Source organism: Micromesistius poutassou, assembly GCF_964030765.1.
Source record: "Micromesistius poutassou genome assembly, chromosome: 21".
In the NCBI taxonomy this organism is placed as follows: domain Eukaryota; kingdom Metazoa; phylum Chordata; class Actinopteri; order Gadiformes; family Gadidae; genus Micromesistius; species Micromesistius poutassou.
Genome location: NC_140291.1, coordinates 9,730,113 through 9,754,425, shown reverse-complemented (window position 1 = coordinate 9,754,425; position 24,313 = coordinate 9,730,113). Strand labels below are relative to the sequence as shown.

The 24,313-nt window shown below is 45.7% G+C and overlaps 2 protein-coding genes across 2 annotated transcripts; both read right to left on the bottom strand.

Annotated features, from left to right (window-relative positions):
• Positions 1 to 105: 105 nt before the first annotated feature.
• On the bottom strand, positions 106 to 24,313 carry rgs7b (regulator of G protein signaling 7b; the record flags this gene model as incomplete). Its single annotated transcript, XM_084485589.1, has 16 exons — positions 106 to 234; positions 326 to 415; positions 537 to 723; positions 872 to 997; positions 2,096 to 2,206; positions 2,410 to 2,471; positions 2,578 to 2,676; positions 3,635 to 3,709; positions 4,505 to 4,586; positions 4,680 to 4,756; positions 5,485 to 5,549; positions 10,987 to 11,038; positions 11,278 to 11,384; positions 12,017 to 12,067; positions 18,306 to 18,402; positions 24,242 to 24,313. 16 exons carry the CDS (start codon positions 24,311 to 24,313, stop codon positions 106 to 108), a joined length of 1,482 nt encoding a protein of 493 aa, XP_084341715.1.
• LOC311366714 (uncharacterized protein) lies at positions 6,754 to 7,666 on the bottom strand (the record flags this gene model as incomplete). The annotated part of the gene is made up of 2 exons (XM_084485511.1): positions 6,754 to 7,383; positions 7,583 to 7,666. 2 exons carry the CDS (start codon positions 7,664 to 7,666, stop codon positions 6,754 to 6,756), a joined length of 714 nt encoding a protein of 237 aa, XP_084341637.1.

Genomic DNA, 24,313 nt, shown 5'->3' with positions numbered 1-24,313 from the left:
GTAGGACTGAGGATAGCTCCGTTACGGAGCTGTGGTCAGAGGCACGAGTGGAAGGAGTGGTCTCCTTGATACGGTTTGGAGCTCTTCACTCAAACAGATGAGTGATCAGACACAGCTCTCCTGTTCAGACACAGCTCTCCTGTACAGACACAGCTCTCCTGTACAGACACAGCTCTCCTGTTCAGACACAGCTCCCCTGTACAGACACATGTCTCCTGTACAGACACAGCTCTCCTGTTCGGACACAGCTCCCCTGTACAGACACATGTCTCCTGTACAGACACAGCTCTCCTGTTCAGACACAGCTCTCCAGTTTAGGCCTCACCTTCTTCCTGGCCTGCAGCAGCTCCTGGTAGCAGCTGGAGCGGAGGAAGCGGCTGTACGAGTCGCTCTTCATCAGCTTGTAGATGTGCTCCTGCAGGGGGGGACAGACGGGAGGAGCTCCTTCACACTCTGCTGTTCACCATTTCTCATTGCTACATTGTTACAAGGAAGAGAAAGTGAGGGTTGGCAGCGGAAATTTGTCAGGATCACACCTGTGCGTCCTCAAAGGTGTAGCGGCCAGGGTCTTTGATATTGTGGGTGGTCTTGGCGTAGCTTTTGGAATCGATGTTGATGGCACTCGGCGCCCCCGGAGCCAGGAACTCCTGCCAGATGTTGTGGACCAGAGTTGCTACTTCTCTGATGGGCCGCTTCTTCAGCTCCTTCACCGCCAGCCAGAACCTGAGCAACAGTCCACCGCTCACTGTGTGACCACCAGATGAATGGATGACTTCTTGAGCCTCGGGAGATCAGGAGGGGCTCATCCTAGCTCCTAGCACAGGGAGGGTCTCAGGAGGCTAACACATCCTAGCACAGGGTTATGACCAACCTGAGGTTCTCTGAGCTGAATTCGGACTCCAAGAACTTGAGGAACTGATCTCGACCTGCCGGATCCTTCAGGACCTCGTTGAAGCCAAATCCCCATCGCCGCACTCTCTGTTGCCCTGGCTCTTTACTACACACACACACACACACACACACACACATTAATGTAAAGCTATGATATGATCATATTCTCTGGACCCTGTGCTGTACATGTCATTGTGATGTGCACCTTGTCTTTTGACATGGGGCCAAAAAACTCCTTGTTGGGCAATGCCTCAGACGTCTGATTGTGGCGCTTGACAGTTCTGACATTTACATTTAGGGCATTTAGCAGATGCTTTTATTCAAAGCGACTTACTTACTTCTGAGCCACGTACAAACAACGTCTGGCCAAACAAACGTTGGGCTGGCTGTTAGTCCCATGCGGATGACATCGCAAAAAAGGGTTTTATTAAATTGTATGACAATATTAGCCAGAGAATCGGAGGCGGGGGCGGTATTGCGTTTGCTTTACCGCACCGTTGTGACGAAAAGAGAGCTGAGCCACAAGGCAAAGCTCTCGATCTACCGGTCGATCTTCGTTCCTATCCTCACCTATGGTCATGAGGGATGGGTAATGACCGAATGGACGAGATCACGGATACAAGCGGCCAAGATGAGTTTTCTCAGGAGGGTGGCTGGCTTCTCCCTTAGGGATAGGGTGAGAAGTTCAGTCATCCGGGAGGAACTCGGATTAGAGCCGCTGCTCCTCTGCTTAGAAAGGAGTCAGTTGAGGTGGTTCGGGCATCTGGTAAGGATGCCCACTGGACGCCTCACTTGGGAGGTGTTCCAGGCACGACCAGTGGGGAGGAGACCCCGGGGAAGACCCAGGACTAGGTGGACAGATTATATCTCAAAACTGGCCTGAGAACGCCTCGGGATCCCCCCGTCAGAGCTGGTCAATGTGGCCCGGGAAAGGGAAGTCTGGGGCCCCCTGCTTGAGCTGCTGCCCCCGCGACCCGACCCCGGATAAGCGGATGACGATGAGGATGATGATGATGATGAGGACAATATTAGCAGAAGCAAGCTCCATGTTGTCTGGGCATGCAGAGACCATGAGCTCCATGTGGTCTGGGCATGCAGAGACCATGAGCTCCATGTGGTCTGGGCATGCAGAGATCTCCTCCTGAGCTACCGGCTGATCCTCACAGCCCCTGGAGGTGCAGTGTGTGTTCGTGATGGGGGTGACCTGGTCTCCAGCTCCCAGCAGGTGGTGTCGTCAGAGGTCCAGGGGTTGGAGGGCTCCGGGGCGGTGAAGCAGGGGTCATACTCAGTGTACTGCTGGCTGTAGCTGATCAGGCTGAGGGGAGCAGAGGACGTGTTCAGAGCCTTTGGATTGAGCCCATTCAGTGTTTGAGGTGCAGTTTCATTTTGTAAACAGAGGCTGTCCTTTGTCAGACCAAGAACCCATTCTGATGTTGAAATAAAACAACGTCATAGAGCTAGAGAGTAATGGATGAGTCCTGATCCAGTGAAGACCACTGAGGTCAACAAAGGGCTTACCTTTCTGCAGCCTTGGACATCTTTAACCGATGCCTCTCCAGCTGGGCCTGCCAACATTGAATCTGATGAGAAGTACAAGAGAGGAAACAAAGGAGGAGTAAAGAGAGGTGGTGTCAGGAGGAATCAGTGTTCCTTAAATCCATGAGGCCGAATCAGTGCGGGCCTTGCCTGTTGCTGTAGTTCCTCCTTCGTTGGCTCTCTGGTCTCTGGGGTAGCAGTGTTCACAGGACTGTGACAGCCAACTTCGTTCTGCAAGCCATACACTGACTGGGACCACACACACCCACAGAACAATGGTGAAGCACCACCCACAGAGGAGAGGAGAGGGGGAGGACCACCCACAGAGGAGAGGAGAGGGGGAGGACCACCCACAGAGGAGAGGAGAGGGGGAGGACCACCCACAGAGGAGAGGAGAGGGGGAGGACCACCCACAGAGGAGAGGAGAGGAGGAGGACCACCCACAGAGGAGAGGAGAGGAGGAGGACCACCCACAGAGGAGAGGAGAGGGGGAGGACCACCGACAGATGAGAGGAGAGGGGGAGGACCACCCACAGAGGAGAGGAGAGGAGAGGGGGAGGACCACCCACAGAGGAGAGGAGAGGGGGAGGACCACCGACAGAGGAGAGGAGAGGGGGAGGAGGACCACCGACAGAGGAGAGGAGAGGGGGAGGAGGAAGACCACCGAGAGAGGGGGGGACCACCGATAGAGGAGAGGGGGAGGAGGAGGACCACGACAGAAGAGAGGAGAGGAGGAGGGGGAGGACCACCAAGAGAGGGGAGGGGAGGAGAGGGGGAGGAGGAGGACCACCAAGAGAGGGGAGGGGAGGAGAGGGGGAGGAGGAGGACCACCGAGAGAGGGGAGGGGGAGGAGGAGGACCACGACAGAAGAGAGGAGAGGAGGAGGGGGAGGACCACCGACAGAAGAGAGGGGGAGGAGACAGGAGGAGGGAGAAAGATGGTGTCAGTGTGGCAGTGTGAACACCTGGACTTCCTACTCTCTTGTCTGGCCCCGCTCTAGATCCCCATTGACTGACTACAGAGTTTTAATGGGGGGGGATTGCTAAGGCGGTCAAAGAAAACAATGAAGGAAACATTATTTACAACTGAAATCAAAATGTCCCGTAATATTTACTTTGTGGAACAACCAACTCAGTTTATTGTCTCATATTTTTGCAGGTTATTATCTGATTATTTGGGATTTCAAATGTTCAGTATTGATACTCACCTTCCTGGTTTTATGCGGTTCTTTCATGCGAGAGGATTTCTTTATGTCTGTCTCTGTGGTGTTGACGCAGCCCGGCTGGAGGGGCACAAGAGGAGAGGGTGAGGAGACGTGGTTCATGTGAATAGCACCCATTAAAACGCTGCAGGTCAGATTAAAGAGCTATCATTTGAGGGTTATGTGTTAGAAATGGCCGAGCCATCCGTCAGCGACTAGTGACTGAAATTAGCTTTGAGGATATCTGTTTGAGTTGAGATCGCTCCTGGCTCATTGTGACCCATCAGGGGGGGGGTGGATTCCCCAAAGGGAACATCTCTTCCACGGAGAAGAGATGTTCCCTTTGGGGAATCTAGCTCGCCTGTCAATCACAGGAGAGTGACATGTAAGCCGTGTCAAAGGTGGACAAACGTAGCGACGAGGAGAGCAGAGAGGGATGGAGTCTTGCCCTCTTTTGCTCTCTCTCTTTTTAACTCTCACATACAGCAGCTTTAAGTGACTGCATTGGGCAGCCTCTGCACATGCTAGCATCGGTACAGCTAGCAGAGGGTACTGTTATATATGCAATGGATAGTTGCATTGTTATTCCTAGGCCTTAGTGGGCGCTCTACGGCACCTTAAATGTAACTTGTAACATTGTTCTCCCCCGAGTAAATCAGAGCTAATTGGATTTCAACGTCTCGACCTGCATTCTTGTGTCAATCCATGTTCATTTGAGACAATTTACTTTAAAAAGTAACTATAAAAATAAACACAGTTTATTATTATTTATTATAACACGGTGAATTGACATTACTTTCAGTACACAGACATGTTGGTAGCACTGATTTCACATTCCTTCCATCACACTGTATATGAATGAGATGATCCTCTCACCACGGGCCGGTGGACGTCCCAGAAGGCCCTCTCTTGGCTGTCCAGAACCTTCCTCTCCACCTTGTCTCTCTTCTTGTCCACCCTGAGCAGGAGCAGAAGCAGAGGGGGATGTGTTCCGTGACGTGCTGACGTCTGCTCCGCGTTTGTGTGAAGGCAGATGGTTGGTCCGACCTACTTAGCTTGTGCTTCTGCTTGCATGAAGATGAACTCCCATTTACGGGCAAAGGCTCTCTGGAGTCGAGCTAAACTCTCCTGAAAGACACACGCACAATCACACACACACACACACACATTAGGAAATCCTGCAGATTTACTCCTTGCAAACAATATTAACAATACTAACAAATTCAATATGAATTATCTGGATAGAAGTAATTGGTAACACTTTTAAATAAGGGTACAGTAAAGAACTGTTAACTCATGGTCTAGTAATCATTTACTAAGGATGTTTATATGTTCTGGTATTGCATTCATGTTAGCTATGGTATTTATTTATACAAGATTTAATAGGGTTAGGGCTTTTAGAAGGTCAGGGTAAGTGTTAACCCCCCTATCATATAATTTGGAAATGAACACCATAGTTAACATGAACCCCATCAGTAAATTATTACTAGACCATTAGTTACTTAATTATTCTACCCTTATTGTAAAGTGTTACCGAGACATTGTGAATGAGAATTTATTAGAAATGCTTCATATGGTTATATTCTATACTTTCTATATGAACTATCTTGATAGGTGACATCTTGTATGAGAATGTATTTGTATTCAAATATATATCTTTGTATCCTTTCTAATATATTCCCTACTTTCCGTATTAACTATACGGAAAGATATGAAGATTTATCTTTATATCCTTTCTAATATAATGTATCTTTCTATCCGAACTATAGAAGACAAAAGCTGCCCACAAGACCTAATGATGCTGACGAGCTACTGTCAGATGGTGAGGGCTTGTTGCACGCTACATGATAGCCTACCGCTTCGTAGTCGGCCAGCTCCAGCCTGGCCTTGTTCTGCATGGTCCTCTTGCACAGGTAGACGGCTGGGCCCAGCCGCATGGGAGAGGACATGGAACAGAGAGGACAGCTCTGAACTATGAGCTACGAGAGGGGACCTCTGACCTCTGAGCTACATGAGAGGGGACCTCTGACCTCTGAGAGGAGACCTCTGACCTCTGACCTCTGAGCTACAGGAGAGGAGACCTCTGACCTCTGAGAGGAGACCTCTGACCTCTGAGAGGAGACCTCTGAGCTACATGAGCGGAGACCTCTGACCTCTGAAAGGAGACCTCTGACCTCTGAGAGGAGACCTCTGACCTCTGACCTCTGAGAGGAGACCTCTGACCTCTGAGCTACAGGTGAGGTACCAGTAGGAGTAGAGTTGTAGAAGTGAGTATCAGACTACAATACTGGGCTCTTTGATTACATTATCTTCAAACTCAGCATTGTAAATAGTGAGAGAGGCCGCCTTGTTTGTATTTTGTTACTAAAACGATTTAGAATATCTGCAACTCTAGAACATTATTAAAGAAATGCATTATTCATTATTCAATTAAACACACTGATAGGCAATTCATAAATGTTCATAAATGTTTAAATAAATATTTTACAAAGTGTAGCAGAATAAAACCAATAGCAAAATATAACCACAAGCGGTGATTAACGGGGTCCGAGCAAAATGAAAAGTCAACAACACACTGATGGAAGATACATAAATATGACATAATTATGAAGGAAAGATGTTGATGAAGACGTTCCCCTTAATGCAATACTGTGCCTCGGCTTTCAGGTGAGTGGGCTGCAGAGCAATGATTACTTGCATGTTGCATGTTGCATCTCTTTAAGTCTGCTAGAACTCAGGGTGTTGCTAAAGATCATAGAATACTCTGCTTTTACCCTCTCTGGAGGGCAGTAGGGCTAGGGATTGACACCAGCTGGATGACTGAAGGGCCTATTTAAAGCAGAACAAATTGAATGACTTGTTGATTTATGACCAAAGACGGGTCAGTTAAGTATTTTATTAATTGGGAAAACATTTGGTTGAAATTTATTATTTATTAATGATTCTGAACCACACTGAAATGTTTGATTACCCTACTGTTAAACATTACCAAAAATATTGTGAACCAAAATGAAAAATGTGCCTGAACTTGGTCATTGTTGTCCTCAGCCAAGTCTTCAGCCGTCGCAGAGCACTGAAGCTCCTTTCAGCCTCACAGGATGAAACTGGGACCACAAGTAGCAGTCTCACCAGAGGAGGAGACTTTGGACAGCTTCTTTGCATGAAGTGTAAGTGTGATTCGCTTTAAACATGCCCAGTTGAATTTGTAGTGCTTGTAGGTCCAGTTCTGGGTACAAGCTCGCCACCATATTGCTGTTTCCTGTAAGCAGCAGCTCCTCCAACTTGACCAGATCTCCCAGGCTCTCCTGATCAAAACGCTCATGAAGCTGGGTGGTCGCCATGTAAATGGCACTGAAAAACTGGACCCGGAAATGCTCCTCTGGTGTCGCAGGAGTATGACTCTTGGCAGGACCACCATATCTTTTGGATGGCATTCGGACATGAGGTGGCTGTATTTGTTGGAGGTCCAAGTCTGCGGTAAGATCCACAGCTTTACCATAGATGGCCATGAACGCAGCATCGGTCCTCAAAGAGAGAAAGCCCTGCCTAACATAGTCAACAGCTTTCAGCATTCCACTGGTGGTCTTCCCTCTTGCCTGCAAACTTAGGTTCAGCCCCTCCAACCTCATGATGAGTTCTTGACCCAGGAGAAGTCCAAGAACGGTGTTTCCGTTTTCCAGCTTCTGAAGACCATTCGCTCTAGTGTTGCAGTGTTGCAAAGATGGCGTTGTATTGGCTGAGGACTGCTCTGATGGCTGGTGTATGCACAGTCCATCTGGTGGCACATAGAGGCTTGATGGAGGTGAAGGAGCCTGTCTTGAACGTGGCAATGTCTTTGAAAATGGTCTTGCATTTTCCAGACTGGGCAAATAAGCATCCCAGCTCATGTATCTACTGCAGGGCATCCCTTATCACCGGTGTGGATGTGCACGTAGCCTGTGTGACAAGGTTTACCCAGTGTGTGCCACAGTGGACAAAGTTGGCCAATGGTTGCTCTCTCCGGATCAGAGCTTGTGTCCCTGACAAGTGCCCCGACATGTTGGCTGCTCCATCGTAGGTCTGCCCACGAAGACCAGAGAACGGTAGGTTTAGACGGAGCAGCACATCAGAGGCAATTCTAAAAAGGTTCTTGTTAATAATAATGGATAATGGATGTTCCATCCATTATCAGGGAGTACTGCAGTACAGGTAATGAATGGATGGTTTCAGCTATTTGTCTGATAATGGTGTTGCTCATTAACTGCAGTAGCTCATTCTGACACTCAGGACTTGTGTAGGCATGGTTCTCTGAGAGCTAAGCCCTGTCTAGCAAGGTACCTCACTGAACTAACAATCTGTACCAGTGCTGACCTGGCTGCCTCTTGTGCACTTGCTGAGATGCTGCAAAGTTGCATTCTGACTGACTTGTGTGTATGTGTGTGTGTGTTTACAGCAACGATGTGTGCCTTACTGCTGGTGTGCCTGTGAAACGACTCCCTACCCTTCTTCCAGTTCCTGAACCCCAAGGAAATGAAGGTTTTTTCTGCATTACTGGCCATTGTTGAAATATTATGTTTAAAGGCATTTACACAGTAGAAACACAAAACTCCCTTAATTGCAGGACTGTAATGTAGCCAGGGGTAGTTTTTGAACCAGTTCTCCTGGAAGCGGAGAGTGCGGTTGGGCACTGAGTTTGTGGCTCAATTAGCTGTGCAGCTGGTTGGTATGGGGAAACTAAAAGATCTTCAGGGGTATTGAGCTCTTCCTCTGTTTGGGAAGGGTTATCCTGTTGTCCCTCCTGGTGAGGCACCTCCTCCTGTAATGTAATCAGTGACATGGATGATAATTTGGTAGTATTTCTGTAAATAGTTCTCTGAAATGTTTTTTTTTTAAATTCATTATTGCCATTGTGTTGCTTTTTTACATCTACATCTTACTATTTAGTCTTTTAATACTTGTAGTTGTAATCGTAGTGCCATAGTTCATGGGAAATTGGTATGGTTTTATGTTGTTGCAATCTAGTCTTTGTTCAAATCACACTTTCTTCAGTGGTTTAACCCCGAACATGCATCGAGCCTATAGAAGAGCCAGCAAGGCCAGCAGACTACTTTATTAGGAGGTCTACCACTTCCTCCAGCTTAACTTACCCAGCTTTACTGTACCACTTGGCCAACTACTTGGAATACCACTCTGGACATGGCTAGAACCCCAGACCTTCACTCAAAACTTTCCCTTATGGATATGCCCTGCCCACCTCACTATAATTGTCTGTAGTGTATGTTTTAAATTGTGCAATATAATTTTTTTCAGAAACCTCACCTGCTGCACCTCTACATTCACAACCCCCTGTTCCTGTGCTTCTTTGTTTAGTTCTGTTCCACAGAACTAAACAAACTGTTCCTTATGAAAATTTTTAAACTTTGTTAGTAATGTTTTATGTTATAGTTTTTATAGTTGTTATAGTTATATGTTCAAGTTTTCCTTATGTGACCCTCACCTCCATAACAGCTCCCTGTCCCTGCACTTCTTTGTTTTGTTCTGTTGCACTTGGTTCCTTTTCCTGATGACAAATGGTTCATAAATAAAACAAACATTTATTGCCACTTATGTTTGGTTTTTATTTAACGTTTTTGCATAGATTTGGGGTAAATTGTGCTTTTTTTTGCATAGATTTGGGGTAAATTGTGTTGTTTTTATGTACAGTATTGATAATCATATAGGGACATCTAGTGGTAAATCCGCAGGTTGCAAACATGTCAAAACGCAATTTGGTATCTAGTCGTTTGATTTGTCGACTGTGAGCCACTGTAGAAACATGGCGTTGTAAAATGACAGCGGAGTCGGTGCATTCCAATGGTGCATTCAGATCAAACATTGTGACCGTGAGAGAACGGTGAACTTGGGAAGCTAGCTTTTATGACTAGTACTAGCAAAGGCTAACGCAATATGGAATTAACTTGAGTTGTATATGGAATGTTTACGGGTGGCTTAAATCAAGCGATTTGATTGGTTCCCAACTGTTCAGTATCACTCCGCGCCTAACTTGAACTGTTTATTTATATATAAAAGCAATAGCATAGTTCACTGAAGCCTAAAAATATGTTGAATGTTGTAAAGCAATAGGCACACGGTGAGTGAACTCGATAGAAGGCTAAATTGCCGGCAAACCGAGCTACTGTCTCTAGCCTTCTCTCTGAAGGACGCTACAGTGTATTGCATTGCAACCGCCGTACACTTTGCAGGCAGCTAGGAGGGCCTACTTTTTTGTATTCGCTTTTTCAAAATTGAGGGTGTATGACTTTCATTTCGCCATACTTCTGTAACCGTTTTATAAAAGCAATAGATCACTGCAGTCAGTGGAATGTTCTCATTATACCACAGTTAAGGGGGTCGCCGTCCCGACACGCAACGCCCCTTAACTGTGGTATAATGACCGTATACCACAGCCTGTCGTGATCTATTGCTTAAATGTAGAACACCAGAAACCATCGATACTGTACAAAAGGTATTCCAGTCAACTAATAAAAGTGGAAAAAAGAAATTTGTAGTAGTCAAAGCATAGACTGTAGCTACAGCCGGTATATAGCTAACTGCAGTGTTACTGCTACCTAACCGTTAACGTTAGCAATAGATGAATAATTATTGGATAACTTGCAGCTAGCAGTTAACTCTGAGTTAATATCAAACATCGTAAAACAAGGTAATTTGTAGGTTTCTCATGAGAAACCTACAAGGTAATTTGTAGGTTTCTCATGTAGGATTGCACTAATTGCATAATGTCTAAAACACTGGCACCAAAAGTGAGTACAATTGAAAATGTCCAAATTGGGCCCAAAGTGTACATTTTTTGTGGGGCCACCATTATTTTCCAGCACTGCCTTAACACTCTTGGGCATGGAGTTCACCAGAGCTTCACAGGTTGCCCCCAGGTTACTCCCACCACCATGCTTGACTGTAGGCAAGACACATTGCCTACTTTGGGCCCAATTTGGACATTTTCACTTAGGGGTGTACTCACTTTTGGTGCCAGCGGTTTAGACATTAATGGCTGTGTGTTGAGTTATTTTGAGGGGACAGTACATTTACACTGTTACACAAGCTGTACACTGACTACTTTACATTGTATCAAAGTGTAATTTATTCAGTGTTGTCCCATGAATAGACTTAATAAAATATTTACAAAAATGTGAGGGGTGTGCTCACTTTTGTGAGATACTGTATACTAATATTAATGACGGCATTCAGTCCAGTATGTTGACTGTTTGGAGGCAGGCGATTTCATCGACCATTCAAAGGAGTATTTTATACAATATGTTCACATAGCGACTGACCTATAACTTCAATTCTGCAGTACAATACAAACCAATGCAGTCACTCACCATAATCTGTGTTCTCTGGCTCCCAGCAGTTTGAGGGCCAGAAGTACGGAGTCTGGTGGGTGGGAGGCAGGAAGAGACAGGACCAACAGATAGGAGAGAAACAAACTAACAAGTTGAATGGCAGCAAGGCGTAGTGGACAAACACTCTTTGGTTCCCTATTTTACTGATACTAGAGACTTTACTAGAGATTTCTCTAGATGTCTGCTGTCCTCGGTGTCCATACAGAACAGCTGTCTGTCTGTCTGCAGCTACCTGCTTCATCATGACAGGTGGGGGCAGGGAACACAAACCTGGAACCGGTAGAAGGTGCCGTCGTCCTTCAGGGACAGGACGTGGTCGGAGATGGGGAAGAAGTAGCCGTGAGCAGCCATCAACGTTCCCAGATGAAGAGCCTCGACTTGAGCGAGCGAGTGCGAACGAGAGAGAGAGACGTTAACGTTAACGTTTGCCAGTGGGAAGACCAGCAAAAGCATCCTGTTCGGACACTAACATTCTAAGAAAAAGTGACTGTAAGGGGTTCTATTCCACATGGTGTTGGCCACTGTAGAAATACCCCTTCTGAGTCCAACCTCTCTGCATGGAAACAGCAAGGCATGCTGTTTGGTGCCCACCTCGCTGGCTGGGGATTCTCCCCAGCCTCACTTTTGTGTTGGGGGTCTGTGGGAGTGTGTGGGTGATGGCTGGTTTAAACAGCCTGATCTGGCCGAGTCTGACTGGACTCTGGGGCTGGCTGAGGCTGCACTCCTGTGGTGCATTGAGAAATCAGTGTGCAACAGGTTAAACCAGCCATCGCCACTGGTGGAAATTAAATACAAATAAAATGAATAGGGAAAAGCTAAAGCCCGCCATCTCCATCCAGAAACATGCTGACTGCGTGTCTCCAGGTCACCAGCGCTGATCGTGAGTGAGTCTGAGTGAGTGGCTGACATTCCAGTCCACTAATGACACCGCTGTGATTGGTCCCCAGGTCACTGAACACCAGCCATCACATCAGCTTCAGTACAACAGGAACAGCCTATAGTCTCTCACCTGGATCCTCCATGTTTAGATGTGTAAGCATCCACTGGACAATGTCTGACCCTGAAAAACCAACAGAGCCCTGGTATTAGTGGTTACATCACATTGTTTCATAACATCCATTTTCCCACAACCATCACTGTTCTGTTGCCAGAATATCATAAAGAGAACACTTCTGAGTGCAGGGATGGGAACAGCTATTCATCTCAGTATCAGGCTGACCCGAAATATGTATATTATTTAAATGTTTTTAAAGTGATGACAAAAGTATCTAAAAATGTAAAATGACCATATCAATGTGGGATGTATCCGCTCGACATAGATAGCCTGTGTTCATTTTTATATTTTATTATATAATATATACTACTTAAAATGTTATTTGTGTACAGTGTACAGTGTGTAGAATTTAGTGGCATCTAGTGGAACAATATTGGCAGAAAAGTTTAATAATAATCATCAGTAGGTTTTAATAAGTGTATAAACCCATGAAAATAAGACGAGTTTTGGTGAGAATGAGCCCTTTAAATCTACATAGGGAGCTGGTCCTTCTCTATGGGGGTGGCCAGGTTACATTGCCATGTTTCTACTGTAGTGGAATGGTAGGGTAGGGTAGGGGTCACCGATCTCTGTGACCTCATAGCTGACTACGGGCATACCCCTCATACCCCATTATTTGGCTTTTTACAATACAAAATGTATTAATAATGAACTTTTTCTGTTCTTTTCTTTTTTACATGTTTGCAACTAACAACTAAACCAAGTAATTATCTAAAAAGAAGAGCTCCACAGCCACAGTCCGCAGCGCAGGGTATAGCAGCGTTTAGGTCTGTGATGTTGGCTTATTTTGTAACGCCACTAGGAGGCGCTGCAGAAAGCAATGAAGAGAGAGATCTTCATTAACCCCTCCTCATCCTCATCCTCATCTTGCTGTCTGTATTTGAAGATACTACGACACCACAAATCCTGGTCACTAATTCATGACATCCTTCTTCTACCTGCCTTTTAAAGATTTTTCCAGACCCTCTACAAAATCTTGCAGCTGAGGCTTTCAGGGGGTCTCAGGCTTATTTCTCCCACTGAGCCTCCCCTTCTCTCCTCTCCTATGAAGACGAGCATGCTTCATCCTTCTACCAAACCTATGTATTCAGACCATTCAGTTACATTGGTGTGTATTCTTTCATAAAACAGGAGAAATTCGTTTTTGAGGTAGTTTCCCTGTTTTATACTATATATATACCTGTTTTATACCTGTTTTATAACACTTATTCTGCGAAAGTTTGCATCCAAAAGGAAACTGCTGATGCCACATCGACTTAAAAACAAAGGAAAATCTGTTAAACTGCTGTGTTAATTAAAACACTAGCACTAGGTCCATATACTGCACAAGATGTTGTCAAAGTCTAGTCATGTTCAAGTTATAATTACATTCATGCTTCACTTGATGAATGACAAAAACAATTCATTGGCAATAATTGTGGTAAATACTGTATACTGTTATTATTTGAATGTCATGTGACTAATCATGTGTGTCATGTGACTTATTAAAAAGTAGTTTATCTGCAATGATAAATCCTTGTTCAGTAAACCCGGTGGCGGTTGTGCAGAGAGCTGCAGTGTGAGCCCTGGCCTGTTTAAGGGTTAGTCTCTGAGAGGCTCTGAATAATCATGTTGATTTAAAGGAAATATGTGGGAATTTTCAAACTATTTTCCGGTCATTTTGGGCCTACGAGACTGTTGCAGGCAACAGATTCAGAGATTGCTGCAGGATTGAGTGAGAACGCTGCAGCTGTGAGACAGGCTGCGATGTAATCCTTTGGGGCGATAGCTCCATGTCGATGTACAGATTCTATAAGCCACCTGACGCCAGGACCAGGCTTCAGCTCCATGGAGCAAACCAAAGGGACTAGAGGAAGAAGACATCAGACTGTAGATTCAGAGCACAGAAACAGGAAGCTAGGAGGCTGGGACCGGGACCCCCTGGGTTCCTTAGGGGCCCAGAGGAATCAAGATGCTCCAGAAATAATGAAAAGGGATGTTGAAGATGAGATCAATGAACAACATGAAGAGTACAGGAAGTTTGAAGCCAGACGGACGGATGGCAGATTGGGTTGAAAAAGCCATGTAAGTGCATGCGTGGCTGCGTGTGTGTGTGTTTGTTGACCGTCTTCTTTTCATCCTGTTTAACACCTGTGGCTCCCACACACACCAGCCCGCGGGCCAGAGGAACGCTGCCCAAACCAAGCCCTCTGAGAACCGACCATTACAACCGTGTGAACCAAACGCTATCCCGTCGTTACTCCTTATGAGGCATCAATCAGGATATCAAGGGAATGGATTATGGGTTTAGTCCTTTGTTCCAGTTTTAGAATAGCCCAACACAAAAGCACTGTGCATGGAGTTAAGATTGTAGCTTATGTTATGTCAGCGTTGAGTGTCAAAAGCTACGGGATTTAAGTATGAATCTCTATTAGTATCACACACCCACACTGTTACGGTAGCATCAAATGGTCAAAGCTGGTACCAAATTAACACGTAGGCTGAAGACCTAAGGCTGCGTTGGAAAACAATGAATTTATTTAAACATTGCTTTAGACACATGGCGGAATGGTTACTAAATCAACGAAAGGAAATATAACAAAACAAAAAGAAAACCCTAACTAAACCTTACTCCGGGTGAACAAACTATCTTACTCCCGACCAGAAATAAAAGGTATGTGAGTCTGCCGGGTCCTCTAACTACTCTGCTCTAACCTTAAATAATACGGGAAAACAACCATCACCAACGCATAAATTATAGTACAAGCGAGAATGTTCCCACATGGGAAATTGGTGCTCAACAGCAACTTGCAGTACAACAAACTGTACACATAAGACGCTAGGTCACGGCGTGGCACAGTGTGAAACAGCCTGGCGGTGTGAAGCGGGATGCCTGTCAGGAGCAATCCGCCAGACCTCGGGACAGGCGTGCTTTTATCTCCGATGCCATGGCCACAATCAGTCCGACGCGGGAGCAACCAGCCTGTAGGGGAACAGAGAGCGAAGAACTGCGCAGCTGCGCAAACACTGTTTGTCTGCCCCTATAACGACGTCACACACACACACACACACACACACACACACACACACACACACACACACACACACACACACACACACACACACACACACACACACACACACACACACACACACACACACACACACACACACACACAGCAGGGTCTGGTGTTTTGCTGCATTTCCAGTGTCAACCCATCCACCACCTCGACCCAAGCCATTCATTCCCGCTTGTGCTAATCCATTTGTGCACCTGTGCATCTATCGGCCCAGCCTTTATCCTCTCCATCCTTTCTCTGGTCTCCATCCTGATCCTCTTTCTCTGGTCTCCTCCCCATCCATCCATCCTCTAATCCCTCCAGTGCAATTTAGATGAAAGTAGAAACCTGTAGAATAACTCTTGCTAACCCTAACCCTAACACATTTAGAGATTGATCCATGGATCCAAACCACTGAACAATTTTACATAATTGACCAATTTCATTTATTAAACAAAAATCGAACAATAAGGGGGGGGGGGGGGGGGGGGTAAACAGTCGCTTGTACCCATAAACGGCCCTGCCTGTTACACATCATTGGAGAGTACAACAATCTGAGTGTGTTCCCTTCCCAGTCTCCAAAGGCTGCTACTCATTAATGTAATCATGTGTCTGGTTATGATTGTGCTATGTGAATTAGAGATACTCCAATCAGCATTTTTAGACCCGACCACCGATTACCGATCACCAAAATGATGATCTGCAGATTGCCGATCACTGCCGATGGCAGTATGGCAGGGGAATGGGAATCTTCCATATATTTTATCTATAATCTGGCAGTGTTGTCCAAGTTCACACTCCACATTAACTAGTTCAAAATTCAGTTCATACAAAAGAAAATGAATAAATTCACGTTTATAGTTCACCAATTCAGTTTTGAACTAGTTCATGTTCAGTTCATTACGTTTTTTTAGAAACATAAGAAAAACTGTGGGAGTGAGCATTCTGTGCTTATCTTTTAAAATGAATCCTCTCCATTACCAGAGGGGTATTCCATCAAAGTCGCTAACGAAAGGGGCGCTTAGTTGATTAAGCCCAGTTAGAACTAGCGCCAACTTCCACTTGAGGCTTAAGCCGTTCCATCAACGCAGTTCAGCCGCGCCTTGCTCAGGTTAGTTCAAGCCAGGCTAACGTTATCCTGGATTAGGCGCGTTCACGAGATATGTAACCAGCCCAGAACCGTGAATGTCGAATCATGGATCAAATGTCGAAGGACCGAGCGGGATCTTTTCCAGCGGCGAACAGAAGCTGCTTGTGGAGGTCTATGAGGAGTACAAGAATATAATAACTCAAAAAGGGAACACCGTAACCCCCAGGAAGAATAGCTGGTTTTACCAGGCTAATTTGGATCCTAATAAAAATCTAAACCATTAAAAAGAAACAGGGAGGCCGCCTGGCAAAAAAAAATCTCAGTTCTCTTGGATGCATAAGTAGTATTAAGCGTAACATATTTTAATTGAATATTGACCATGGATTTATAATCAGGGAGAGAGTCTCGAGTTAACGTGTCGGACTTGCACCCGGTGGTCCGGGGTTCAATCCCCACGCAATTAGTATAGGAGAAATTTGTTAAGCAATATGCAGTCAACATCTTGCCCAGTATGCTATATTAATTAAATAAGTGTGGAGTTCAGTTCTTTGTCAAACCAACTCAGGATTTTGTCGTTGCTTGTTCTCAAGTGATAATAAAATCTTTAGCACTCAAACCTTCGGCTTCCTCGATCTCTCTTAGTTTTTGTTTAGATGTTGTATTTTATCTACAACATTAGTAATATAGGAAGCATTACTGGAGAAATCAAATAACTTTTCATGCCATTTATTTTCCATTTCTTTGAATATTCTAAATTAGGGAATTAATAAAATGAATAAAGGGAATTACAAAGTTAAGCCAATGCCAAGAATACTATGAAATACTCTGGAAAAATGTGTTGAGAAAATAGCCACGATAACAATAGATAGAACCATTTAATTATTTTATTTGCATCATTTAATCTTAGACCCTTAGTGAAAATATACGCTGTTTGTACTTAATATATGTACATTTATGACAAAATCGTGAGGACTAGGCTTGGCGGAACCTTCTGATGGTACAATTGTTGCCGACAGATGGATTTCATTGAAACACAGCTCAAGTTAGGCTGACAGTTAACCTGCTCCCGACCAGGTTAGTTTGATCGGATAAGTTGCCATGGTTACTTAGCGGAGATTCCCTTAAGCCAAGTTAATGGAACGCAACTCTAGCTGAAAGAAGCCAGGCTAAGCGAAATAAGCCCGGCTTTGCGCTTAGCTCAGCGCTCAGCTGCCCATCACTACAATCTCAAATTGTTGTGGTTATTATTTGTACACCTGTTTCATTCATCACAATTTAGGCAGTAACTCTATTTGATAAACATGTCATCTGGACCTAAGCATCCATTCAGAATGTCACAAAATCTGAACTAGTTCAAGTTCAAGTTCTTTAGTTAAAAATATGTTTAAGTTTAGTTCAAAGTTCATAGAAAAATGAACTTGTTCAATGAACTAGTTCACGCACAACACTGTATCTGGATAGGCGGCAAGCACCAGTTTCTGTTCCAATGGACTCTTTATTTTTTATTTTTTCCCCCATGACTGAAACATGCTGCTAAATGCATTCACCAAAGCCTCTGCAACACAGCCTCTTGGCGGTGTTGTGTAATCAATTTGCAAGTGTTTTCTGAATTTGCAGGTGTTTTCTGTATATGCAGGTGTTGTGGCGTTTGCATGTGTTGTGACCCTTCTCGGCCACCTTACTCAGAATGGGAGTGTCATTTACGGTACTGAAATGTGCCTGCGCGCATACTGGTGTATACAAGGTACTGAAATGTGCCTGCGCACATACTGTTGTATGTAGGGTAAAGGGTGCGGCACATGGGATACTTATCCAGGTGTACATGAGTTGCAAGTTCTCAGTTCTCAGCAGACTGAACACTGAACGTAAAACTGCCTCCTTCTCTTGCCATCTTTACAGTGAACCCGTAAAATCCTGGCAATGTAGCAATGTTGTAGACGGGAGAACTCATGCTGCCACTGGCAACTTCCGCTTTGATGTGTGCGCACCGCATGCAGGGGGACCTTATGAAGGTTGAACCTCAGAGTTTGTAGAGCCCATGAAATACCATACCATGAGCGTAGCATGAAGACCCCAGGAGAGGCCCTACCTGAGAAGACGCCAGAAGAGGCCCTACCTGAGATGACGCTGGGGATCTTGGATAAAAAACTCTTCACAGTCCTGATGGGAATCCCATTCTTCTCCTCCTGCATACGAGCAACCACGTCTTCCATCTGAAAACAGGAACCAAAGAGATCTCAGTAAGAGTATCATGTACCAAAGATATTCAGTATGAGGATCATGTACCAAAGAGATCTCAGTAAGAGTATCATGTACCAAAGATATTCAGTAAGAGTATCATGTACCAAAGATATTCAGTAAGAGTATCATGTACCAAAGATATTCAGTATGAGGATCATGTACCAAAGATATTCAGTATGAGGATCATGTACAACCATGAGGTCCTGTTTGCTCAGACAGACAGAGGGAGGATGCTTAGCTTAGTGTGACGTCTGCTACCACACTCCGCCTAGGAGGCTGCTACACCCTTAGGAGGCTGCTACACCACCTAGGAGGCTGCTACACCACCTAGGAGGCTGCTACACCCTTAGGAGGCTGCTACACCACCTAGGAGGCTGCTACACCCCACCTAGGAGGCTGTTGCACCCCACCTAGGGGGCTGCTACACCACCTAGGAGGCTGCTACACCCCACCTAGGAGGCTGTTGCACCCCACCTAGGAGGCTGTTGCACCCCACCTGCTAGGCTGCTACTCCACCTAGGAGGCTGCTACACCACACCTAGGAGGCTGCTACTCCACCTAGGAGGCTGCTACCACACCCCACCTAGGAGGCTGCTACACCACACCTAGGAGGCTGCTCCTCCACCTAGGAGGCTGCTAGGGTACTGGTGTTGAAGCCGGTTTCTTGTTAAGTGTGTAGAGGATGATACATGGCCTGGCGCTCCATGTTGTTCCAAAGGCTACTTCATGAGGCTGCTTTATTTTACATACACACCCACACACAACACCTAATAGAGCCTACTCCCCCCCCCCGCCACCCAAGACGGGGGTGACAGAGCTAGTGACAGAATGGGAGGAATGGAGAGCTCCTGACTGTAGTAGTGGTGATCATGTGTGTGAAGGTTTCAGCTCCTAGCAGGGGGCGGGAGGAGTTGACATCATTAGGGATTATATCGGAAAACACAACACGGGGGTAAACAGTCTCACAGGAAGTCTAAGCTTAGCTCTAGAAGTGTACATGACATTCAGGAGAGGTTTGGTCATGCTGTGTGTGTGTGTGTGTGTGTGTGTGTGTGTGTGTGTGTGTGTGTGTGTGTGTGTGTGTGTGTGTGTGTGTGTGTGTGTGTGTGTGTGTGTGTGTGTGTGTGTGTGTGTGTGTGTGTGTACTGCCACTGCCACATAATATTATGATTGAGGCTCTGGACGAAATAAGCCTACCCAAACCCTACATCAATATCATCAAAGACATATACAGTGGCTCCTTTTTCCAGGTGATCTGCGGAGATCAGTTAACTAGCCCAATCCAACTAAGAACTGGCATCAAGACAGGCTGTCCTTGGAGCGCGGTAAACTGTGCCTATGCTCTACCCCGCACACCATATATCCTATCCCCAATCCTATCACCAATCCCAGTACAGGCCTATGCAGACGATGTCCAGGTGTCATCTAGGGATGAAGGGGTAATTAAAGCCATGCTCGCCCACACAGACGATTTTCTGCGCTGGTCTGGGCTGGAGTTGAAAAACAGCAAGTGCACTGCGTTTTACGAGAGACGCAGCGGAGGCAACAGGTGGTACCAAGCCAAAGGAGACAGACCACCCTCATTTTCCATCATGGGCAATGAGATTAAAGTGTACACGCGCCACGAAACCTACTGCTACCTTGGACACCTCTTCAACATCGCGGGTGAATGGGATGAGCAAATACAAGAACTGACCGCGGAGTACTGTAGAAGACTGGAGCTGATCGATTCATGCCCCCTCCCAATTACAATTAAACTACAAGCCATACGAGAGATTTCTCTCTCCAAAATCCAGCATCTCTTCGCCAACATCCAAATAGCCAAACGCATCTTAACGGAGCTAAACGACAAGACTGTAAGCATGGCCAGACACTGGATTGGGCTCAATTCACATTCAACAAGAGACGTCCTGTATCACAGGGTCGGAGGAGGAGGACTGGGGGTCCCTAACATAGAGTGGGTGTATGTTGCTGCCAGAGTAAGCAATCTGTTAAGAATGCTTAATAGCGACGACTCAGCCGTGCGTGAGCTCACCAGAGCCTCACTTCTGCTACATCTAAGAAGACGCAAGGTCCCTCCCTCTACATCTGAGGATGCCAGCTTCCTTGGATTCAAGAAAAAACCCAATGGAAAACTGGACATCAACACACCGGGCTTTGGCGTGCGCTCGGATTGGCTAGACCTGAATGACCTCTGTAACCGCGCTGACATTCAGCTGCGGTGAAAGAGCACATCAGGACAGCCTGTAGAGCTTAATGATAACATCATAACGGACCCAATGACGACAGCATTCACCACCTCAACACACAGGCCACCAGAGGGACAATACTTTTTTTGTCCGATCGTGCAAGATTCAGCACTGGACAAGGCTACGCCTACAAGGAAGACTGGCCTGCCTGCCGTGCGCTGATCACAGCGTATCGCATGCCGCACTGCAAATTGTGGCGCTGGCCATGAAGGAGCGCCGCGATAACACCAACACGGGTCGGTAAATTCGTACTGGTTCTCCACTTCCCACGCTCAGCGGAATGCAATGGAATCTGCCAACTCAGAACGACTTAGCCGAGAACACGCCTAGTGTAAAGTAAAGGTGCATTGCACAGCTTAAAATGGTAATCAAATAACCCTAAAATGACACACAGAATAGCTCCTTATCTCTTTACTTCTACATTACATATAATACATATGCAGAGGAGAGTAAATTGGAATTTGCTTGCTTGAATAAATCCAACCCTAAAACATTTTACGAATGTAAAGTGATGTAGCAGGTTACATGTTAATGCTATAGATCGATCTGATTGCTGGTACATATCTGGACCCAAAAACACATGCTCCACATGTTATTGGAAGTTGTGTATTACCAGGTAACATCAATATAACCTTTTGGCCCAACACCTGAAAGAAGCGAATGGGAGGGCTTTGGGCAAGAAACATGGAAGCCTGGATAGCAACAAAGCTCCAAACCTAAATGAAGAGAGGGTCTAGAAGGAGTCGGACAGACAGCGTTTGAAAATGGGCGGGGACTAGCTCAAACAGCTCATTGGCTGGCCCATAATATTGGCCAATATTGTCATGTTGAGAATATATGCATTGGCCGATGATGATGATGATGTCAGACTCATGGCCGATTAAAAACGACTTAAACTCGAGGAAACTAATTGCAATACAGCTTCAGAGCCTGTCAGAAAATGGAATAATACGAGTGAGAAATCTCACTGACTCTTAAGGCCCTTACACACCAATCCGACTGCCGTCGGACCAATCAGTGGGCTCCTTTCTCCCCGACACGGTCAAAAAAGTGTGCTTCACACACCGGACTGACTATCGACTTGAGCGTACGTTCTGCTCTTGCGTGAGACGTAATGTCTCCATAACAGCAGATGGCGCTAATCTGTATTGTGGCCCAAAAAACGAAAGCCGGAAATGACAGAACATCTCTCTAGACCAAAACACAGAGCACACTATTGTCGCTTCCACTCGTTCATTGATTCCCTAGTCCTAGTCAAGGGCTAGCACTCCACCAATCAGATTGGCCGACTGAACGATTTGGTCATGACCGATTCAACATGTGCAATCGGCGGAAAAGACGGCTGACGGCTTGAAAAGATCAGCGACGGCGTTGACGACGCCCGATCACACAGAAAACATGAAACAGACTCAGGTCACCGATCTTACCAGACTGTCTGACGACCGATAATCTGGTTGCTGTGTGTAAGGGCCTTTAAACAGCTTTTTAGAGACAAAGAAAATGACAATGTCTTCATTTCATCAGGGTCTAAATAAACCACCAAGGACATCAGACACACAGCAGATGTGTGAAGGGAGAACCCAAACACCTTCTATATTCACACTGCCGCCAACGTCAGGAATCAGTAGAAACCAAACAAGTGAATGCCTTCCATCTCTCCTCTGCTGAGATATAATCCGGCTCCACCCCGTGCTGGGTGTGTCCCCAGGACCCCCGCTCTCAGACGGGGGCTCCAGGGGACAGCATTACTAGATGCATGAGCCACCTGGACTCCGCTAATGCCCTCTGTGCCTCGCCCTCATCAAGGGCATGTTGGAAGAACTCTGCACAGTGTCAGTTCTCCCCTCACCTCTCTGGAACATGTAGAGAGTAGAGCCCCATCATTTAGGGTTGTTATCTGCACAAGCGGGGCAGAACCAAACGGCTTAAGGAGAAGAGATACTTGGAAAAATGCCTTGTGGAAGGACTGGTTTTACTCTGGAGAAACATTAAGGTAGTTCAGATATTTATTTACGTAGTAACTGAGGAAGTATAATCTAGTAACGGCTATTTTCCTTTCAAACAAACTAACCCAGTCCGTCCTTGCCCTATCCATTCAGTGATGAGTGCACCTGCTGTCAAACATAAAACCAAACATACATTTAGTTACTCCAATAGACCCCCATGCATCAACACAGCCAGAGTACCGCACCCTGGAAAGCTTTCTGTATGAAAATTGAATCAATCTCAACCCCCATCAGAGTTCCTGTTCCTGTCACTTTAAAGGCCTTGTTTGGCTCTCAATCCACTTATCTGGCAGTTGCTCCAAATTGAACCTTCTTCCAGAATAATTGACTTACAATCTGCACTGCACTTTTTATATAGCTAAAGATTGTTTATTTGTTGTGTTGTATTTATGTATTACTTGTTGTCTCCTACAGTTTTGTTCTGTAATCTGGCTTTGAGATGATGCACCAGAAGCCAACCCCACAAGCCTTTACTGGTCATTAAACTGTTGAATTCGTATTTATTTGTAATTGACTTTTAACCTGATCACTTATGTTGTTGTGTGGAGGTCATTTAGACTAGGAGATTTAGTTGTTACTGATTTCCTCTTTATTAGAACACTTTAGTCCCCCCTGGAGATTAAAAATGTAGTTTTCAAGAGACAGCGACCAAGGAGAATATGATAGTAGAAGAGTTAGCAGGGGACAGCACAAGATGGATGTTAAATCTGCTAGTAAATCAAACACATTAGCTTTAAATAGACAGTTGTTGTCAGATCACCCCTCACTAGCACATCAGAATAAAAAAAAAAAAAAAATCTAAATTAATCTCAATAGAGAGAGCGAATATTTGAATATTATTATTTGACTCCACTCCATAAAGAAAACCAGAAAGTATAAGCAATATTATTCATGCTGACATTCAGGGTCAGCTGGGGCAGAAGAATGAGATCAGCGTGGTTGACTCCGCCGTCGGATGTGAATGAATGGTTGTAAGTCGTTTTGAATAAAATCGTAAATCATGTTATAAATGTAAATGTAAATCCTCCCTCTCGGCCAAACCAGACGAGGAGCCCCCCGTTGGTTCAGTGGTTGGGGAGAGCGCCCGGGCACCGGGTTCATCTGTTTAGCGCTCCGACACCATTCTGACATCCTCCCACCATACCTCCACCACTGCATCCTGTTCAGGGTCCCTGAGCTCCATGTGGAACAGCATTCAGGAGGGGATGTCTAATGGAATAGCATCCAGTCCCCCCTGCGACCCACAAGCCATCCAGTCTCATTCCCCCATGCTGACATCATGAGTGCTCAGCAGTCACCTCTCCATGGTCCCCATAGGGTCAGCTCTCGCAGGACAGAGCTTACATATACTTTCCCTATGTGGTACACCTTATATCTAACCCAAGGCAGCGGTTGGAACTGTATATAATGTAGTGTGTGTGCGTGCATGTGAGAGAGAGAGGTAAAAAGAAAGAGAGAGGTAAAAAGAAAGAGAGGTAAAAAGAAAGAAAGAAAGAAAGAAAGAAAGAAAGAGAGGTAAAAAGAAAGAAAGAAAGAAAGTAAGAAAGAGTGCATACCTTCCTGAAGACCAGCATGTTGGGCGAGTCCTCCAGTGCTCCATGGGGGCTGCTGGTGTTGGTCTGGGCCAT